The 7740-nt window shown below is 32.7% G+C and overlaps 1 protein-coding gene across 1 annotated transcript; it reads right to left on the reverse strand.

Annotated features, from left to right (window-relative positions):
• Positions 1 to 3352: 3352 nt before the first annotated feature.
• LOC113522236 (larval/pupal rigid cuticle protein 66-like) lies at positions 3353 to 4466 on the reverse strand. The gene is made up of 2 exons (XM_031907976.2): positions 4360 to 4466; positions 3353 to 3736 (listed from the first exon to the last, which is right to left on the reverse strand). The coding sequence occupies exons 1-2, from the start codon at positions 4369 to 4371 to the stop codon at positions 3362 to 3364; spliced, it is 387 nt and encodes a 128-aa protein (XP_031763836.1). The 5' UTR covers positions 4372 to 4466; the 3' UTR covers positions 3353 to 3361.
• Positions 4467 to 7740: the final 3274 nt, after the last annotated feature.

Here is a 7740-nt window from a genome sequence, read left to right on the forward strand (position 1 = left end):
AATTTTACCATTTTTATTTTATTATGATTTAGCATTGAAAAATACATACAACCTCAAATTTTCACCGTTTTACGATCAACCCCTGTATTTTAATCACGATTTTTATATTTCGCAATAAGTGGTAAAACAATTCTGAAAGAGAAGAATTCATGCGCCACTTTAACTTAAATAAATTGAATGTTGGTCTTATTCAAACTATGTTAGCTGAACTTAAACCAGAAATTTTTGAACATCTGTGTAAATTATTGAAGCCCATTAATTCTTCTCTTTCCGCGTCTAGGGAAGGTAGATAAAGTTTTGTTGGAGAAATCAGTTCAGGGTACAATAGGACTGATATACCTGAAGAAGGTAAAAGCCCTTAAAATATTAAAAAAAAAAAAAAAAACGTTTACGGGGTCAGCTAGTTTTATTATATAATTCAATTTCACCCTATAGACAATGATACCTTTGTTAACTAACAAATATCTGTCACGTAACATTCACGCCTGAATAATTCAAACAGGATTATCGTTACTGTAAATTTGCTATTTTGATTATGAGTAGTACAACTCAATATTGCGGATAGTAATAGTGGATGTAACATCATTACGTGACAGCTATTGAAACAGATTACACGCGTGATGTATTTATATTGAGAATTATAGTCAATAGACTCTTGTTTATATGACAATAATAATATATACTTACAGTAGACACCAGTCTCACACAAAACTGGTTTCACATATTTAATTGTATCTTAAGTTGTTTTTACTTTTTTTTTTACAACACAGGGGGCAAACGAGCATGCGACTCACCTGATGGTAAGTGACTACCGCCGCCCATGGTCACCCACAACACCTACGGCATTGCAGATGTGCTGCCGGCCTTTTAAAAAGGAATATACTCTTTTCTTGAAGGTTATGTGTCGTATCGATTTTTACTATCTTTTGTGAAGACAAATAAAATCACTCGTTCATTCATTCAATAAATATATTTATTTTATTTATTTATTTAAACTTTAATAGACACTGAAACTATGTACATATTACGGACTTAACACCGGACGGTGTTCTCTACCAGTCAATCATTTGGCAAACTAAGAAATAAGTAGCCGGTACATAATTGAACTGAATTTCTATAAAAAAAATGCTGGTTTTAATATATATTTAGAAACGCCACTTGAAAAACGGTTAAATTTAGTAAGCTTACCATAAAAAAATTTAATTGCTTTAAATTGTATTATATTGAGTAGAATGACTGCCTTAATAATGCTTAATACTTGTATAGTTGTGTAATTTTTTTATAACAGAGAGGGCAACCGAGCATGCAGCTTACCTGATAGTAAATGATAACCGCTGCCCATGATCACCCAAAACACCAGAAGCATATACTATTTCTTTGAAAGTTACGATGTCATATCGATTCAGAAATACCGCAGCAGGAAGTTGATTCCAAAATATGGTTGGACAAGATATATATCAATACGTCGCAAAGATGTATATCTTGATTATGTACATGTAGTTATCATGTAAATACATACCTACTGTCAGTCAAAATTTATATAAAGTTATAAAATTTTATATATACAAATAAATGGAAGTAAATGTTGACTGAGTCTAGATACGATGGACAGAGAGCAGGGTAAGACGAAAACATAATGCGTTGACAACGAAATTACATAAAGAGACAACGGCAAAGCAATAACAAGTATAAATGATAATATAATATTTTATAGTCTAATTAAAGCTCTAAAAAATGGTTCTTAGTGTTTTTTTAATCAAGTATGGGTATTTCTATGATCCGAAACCATGGTACGTAGCCCCAAACGTTTCCCCTACTGATTATATTATAGCAAAAATGACGTTTTGTAATATTTCTCATACCTTACCAGGTCACGTTTGAAGCATTAAACAATAAAAAGTAGTTAAATGTAATATTAAAAATTTCGAACTATCTGTATATATGACTATAAGTATGAAGAAGTAAGATTTTCTACAACAAAATAAATTCAAATAAATATTAACTTACTAAATTACAAAGGAAATTAGAATCCTCAGGAATGGTAACGCATGAAGGGTATAGTGAACGACACTGTATACCAATTAGTACTAGAAAAGAATTTGTTCCGGGGTATATACGTGATTTTAAGAGGCAAAAAATATACAAGTATAATAAACTAATGTAAGAAAAATAAAAGCCGTTAACAAGTCGCTTGTTTATTTATAGTAATCCTATTAATCTATACTAATATTATAAAGAATAGATAAACGCAAAAAAACGCTACTCAATCGAATTTAAAAATTCTTTCACCTATAGAAAGTACCATGGACATAACAGACTATACTGTTTCACCCATGATACCCCCATGCGTTGCCATTCCTGAGGACTCAGATGTTATTCCTCTGTACCCAGTAAATTTACGCCATATCCTACCCTTCAAACCGAAACACAGCCATGCAATCACAACGGCTACTCGGTTGAAACACGAATGGGACAGAGGTACCCAAACAATGGACATTATCAGCGAGTATGATAAGCTATATATAAATATATGTGTATTATATAGAAATCCTTACTAAAATGTATAGGTATTATATAAAATATTTATTTATTTTTCTATCTAACCATTCGAAGTTGGGACAGATCATCAGTATTGTATATGGAAAAGTTTTTAAAGTTATTAAAAAGTTAAATTAAAATGATGTGATAGCATCTTAGATAAACACGTGATATTTTTATTCTAAATCATGCAAACCAATTATAATAGAAGGTAAGATAGAAGAAAGGAAAGGAGAAGGAAGACCAAGGCATAGTTACATCAGGCAGATCAAGGAAAAAGTTGGTGTCGTGTCGTATCAAGAGGCTCGCTGAAAATCATACCTAGTGAGTGGCAAAAGCTCCAGCAAGACTATACCAGAGGGAGACTTTGTGCAAAAGTCGATTGCTTTTGACAGGGTCGATTGCTTTTCACGGTTGAAACACGACGAGAGGTACCCATCTGTCCCAGTCGTGTTTCAACCGTGAAGCAGTTGTGTTTGCATGGCTGTGTTTCGATTTGAAGGGTGGGATATGGCGTGAATTTACTGGGTACAGAAGAATAACACCGAAGTCCTCAGCAATGGCAACGCATGGGAGGTATCATGGGCGAAACAGTATACTCTGTTATGTCCATGGTACTGCTCATGTCTATAGGCGACGGTTACCACTTTTCATCAGGTGGGCCGTCAGCTTGTTTGCCATTCTAAGTTGAATAAAAAAAAAGCAAGAGCGCAGTTTTCAAATAGGAACCGCGAGTTAGAACTAATTATAATAAAAACAATTTCTTAGATATATATATATTCATTTTATTTACAAAACAGGTAACGTGGTCGGGGAGCGAAGTTTACAGGTATTTCGCATATGCCAATGGAGCGCCGTATCCGATGGGACCGTATTTTGCGAAGTTTGTGAATCCATATGGGGCAGAGTAAGCGATTGGAGCGAAAGTCCTTGCAGCGATAATGGGAGCGGGAGCAGCGATGATGGCGGGGTCCTTCCTCACGACCGCGTTGAATCCACCAGCGCCAGCTGCGTAGTCGACTGTTCTACGGGTGCCATCAGATTCCAAGAGGGAGTATTGACCCTGGACGTTGCTGCCTGAGCGAGCTTCGATTTGACTCTTGAAGTCGCCAGTGAAGGGATCAGCAATATCGTAGGAGAAGCTGTTGAAGTTGTTAGAAGCGGCAGCGGCGGCCACGAAAGCGAGGACAACAACGAACTGGAAAATAAGATATTTTTTGTAATAATCAGTACAATTTGAAACATAATTATTATTGTACATTTAGCTGTCTATCGATTTTGCATGAATAAAACACACTGAATGATGAAGGATTAGAATGAAGTAACGTCATATAATATGTAATAACTTATATGAAAAAAATAAAAAATAATAACATTTGAATAAAGATTTATTTAAAATTACTATTATAATTTAAATATGTTATAATAATACAAAAAAGGAAAAGAAACTAGATCGAATGATAATTTTATATTGAAACTTCTCAATTATCATACTTTGGAACGAATAACGTAAAAGTTGGAAAAAAATACAATTCAGACTTTTTTTCAATCAAGTTGTTTATATTGTACTCATAAAATTTGGGAATACGGAAAGTTTCAAATATTCGATTGTTTAAATTTTAAATTACATAAAATTTCATTTGAAAACAAATTTTTCATCGGCGTAATTTTTACTTTTTATTTTTAAAGGATAAGTCATTACATAACATCATAGATATCTATGATTCGATGATGCCTTTTTTCGTATCACTTTACATCTGTTTTATATTTATTTTATCAGAATTGAATTCTTAAAGAAAAAATTTTAAATTATTAACTTACCTTCACAACCATTTTGTTGAATATGTAGGTAATGTGACTACGTTGGTAAGTCCCGATGAAATGATGCCTTAAACAGCAAATGGTCACGTATTTATATTAAATGAGCATTCTACCTTTTCTCGTCATATCCAGGAAGTGTTAAAGGTAAAACAGAAACAAGTGCATTCAAAAAGGTTACGTATTATGGATTTCCAGTTTATTATTTTTATGTATTGTTTACAACGCCCCAAGCTATACCCTTGGAAAGTTGAGACACATTTATGTCAATGTAATTTAATTAACATTATTATATTGTTTATTTTTAAATTTCATCTTTCAACTAAGTACACGAAAAGATCTGTTTCTTTCGTAATTTACATAAATATAATATTATGTCATTAACATCAAAGACACGAAACAATTTGCATACTGTTTCTGACCCGTATTATAATTAGGAAAAAAGCCGTATAAATATATATTAAACCACGCTTGTAAGGATTTTTGTTCATTATACTCTTATATATAAATTAAAAAAATATATAAATATGTTTTAGTAATTCAGGTACCCATCTGAACTATATTGTTTTTATATTTGGCTAAATGGAATTTAATGAAATTCGATACACAGTCGTTTCTATCATTACTTAACACATAGGAGAATTTATATACTGATTTACTTGAGTAAAACTGTGGAAAACAGTTTTTTTCTTAATGGATAATAATGGAACGGTAACACCAGTGAGTGATGATAGGTAAAAATGAAAAGGCAGGTCAGTTATCCCACCGTGATGAATACACCTGAAATTCAGTACGATGGTTTCCAGGGGGATCACGAGGAGGTCAACTTGACAGGGTATATTGCTGGCAATGAGACTGAAAGTCCGTATTGCTAACAATCTCTTCATCTCCTTGTTTATAGCTTAATATTGTTAATTCTGCATGTACAAATACAAAGTATTAGTTCTTGTGTGTTGGAAGGAACAAGGCACAGGTTACCCTAATTTGTAAGCTAGGGCAAAAAATATGTAACAGTGCAACCCTGTATTTGTTAATAAAGTTTTATTATTATTATTATCTCTAGTAGAAGGCAGTTAGTGGATATATATTTCTAGCTACAATATAATCCAATAATGGCTATGTCCAATCAACGTACCTAAGTAGAAAATGCCCCAATTTGCACGTACAACTACCCTAGTTTCACCGACTAAAACATTTAAGTGAGTGACGGAGTATCTCAAGAGGCAGCATTTATCGACCCTTCCACATAATGTGAAGTCAATGGGACATTGAAGGGACAAAATTTATTGAGCATCTTCACAGGTCATTCATGACATGTCTTTTTGTCGCACGCATATTTATTTTATTTAAAAGGGTTTATACTTGACACTACATTAGTTATCCATTTAAGTAATGCCGCATCATTCGAAATACATTAATAAAATTCCGATTTACTCGATGTTTAAAAAGCATATGGAAACTTCAAAAGCGAAATATGAAATGTTTAATGCCACATAAATTATATCTATCTTGATCTAATCTGTACCGTGTGGTCCCAGCATAGAATGGATCACCTCTTCCTTTCGCGTGGGTATCGTAAGAGGTTAGTAAAAGAAGTTAAAGGTCAGGGATGAGCAGGAGCATCTTTTTTTTTTACAACACAGGGGGCAAACGAGCATGCGGCTCACCTGATGGTAAGTGACTACCGCCGCCCATGATCACCCACAACACCAGCGGCATTGCAGGTGTGCTGCCGGCCTTTTAAAATATCACCAAAAGTCTAATTGCGGTTGCCAACCCACTTGCCAAGTGCGGCAGTGGGGCAGTGGACAGTTAACAGCTAATACAACGATGATCTAACCTTATGCTTCATGAAGCCTGTATTCATTATTGTTTAGAAGTTTTGAATTTTTATTTACATATATTTTTAATGAAAAAATGACAACGGTTCGAAAATATTCATTATCTATAAAATTATGTTTATTATTGTTTTTTTTTTGTTTATAACTTCTATTTCTATTTAAAGGTACCTCATATAGTACACTAACCCGGTAGCTCAGGCAGCATTTTATTTCATTTTTCTCTTCTACCTACATGTGTATTATTTCCCTAGTCACCTCTTGCGATCCACATGTAGTTAAAGAAAACTGGTGACAATATAATCTTTCTTATATAACGTTAGCGTTTTGCCATATTATGGCATTCTTCTTTTCATTTAAAAGTACCCTCTTGTCGGTGCAACTAATTCAACTAATTCATGCATCTTTAAAATTATTTATGTATTTATTTACACTTTATTGCACACAAAGGTTACCTTAATATAAATTATTTTGATTAGAGATGTACAATAAGTGAGCTTAACTCTGTATAATTTCTCTTCTAGCAAATTACGTTGAAATTGAAATTTATTTTAATTTTTGATTGAATTGAACACAAGAATAAAAATGTCATAATTACAAAGCTTTGAATAAGGTGAAACAATTTCAATCTATTTTCTTTTTATCAATAATCTTGTTAAAAGGCCGCAACCGTCTCATTACGAAGTACAGTTATCAGTATTTTTTGTAATATTATATTATTTATTAAATAAACACTTTATTGCGCAAATATTGCACGAATTATTGAAGAATTACATTAATAAAGATGCTCCATTTTTGTATTTAGTAACTACAGAAAACTTCGATATCCATGCTCTAGTAACAAAACCAATAGAGCGCCAAAAGTAAAAGCTATATATTGAAACACACCGAGGCGTAAATAACAAAGTTTTAAAACGAAAATATCCAGTTTGTATTCCAGTAAACAAGTTGCGAAACGCCGAATGGTTACAAACTAAAATACGGGTTATAACTAATCCGCATACGTGAATACCAACTGAGGTAAATTCTGTGAAATTTTAACATTGCCATTTTAAACTGTAATAACTTGTTGATCAATTGTTAATTAAACTTGCGTATGCAAGTTGGTACATAGTATATGTATATATACTATGTACCATATGGTACTGATATAGAATGGGCCATCCCCTCCTTTTCAGCGAAGGTTGTAAGAGACGACTAACAGAACTTAATGCTTGAAGGATGAACTGCAACGTTCCTCTTAAAACATCACCAAAACCTAACCAAAGCCTTATATGACAACTATCGGCAAAACGCCTCTTATGGGAGAGGTTTGTGTTCAGCAGTGGACAGTTAACAGCTAATGTGATTGTGATGACATATACAACGTGTTCTTTAAACATAATTATTGCTTAAAAAGTTAATTATTTTGCAATTAATAGCTTATTCCTTAAATTATTAATTTATTTTCTATACATATGTAGGTCATAAATTTTTGGTTCGTAAAAGAAACGAATTGTATACATGAAAGAATAATTATTATATTATGTACAATGATAATTCAAAA

The sequence above is a fragment of the Galleria mellonella genome, unplaced genomic scaffold, assembly GCF_026898425.1.
Source record: "Galleria mellonella isolate WM207_F2 unplaced genomic scaffold, CSIRO_AGI_GalMel_v1 utg93, whole genome shotgun sequence".
NCBI classification, from domain to species: Eukaryota; Metazoa; Arthropoda; class Insecta; order Lepidoptera; family Pyralidae; genus Galleria; species Galleria mellonella.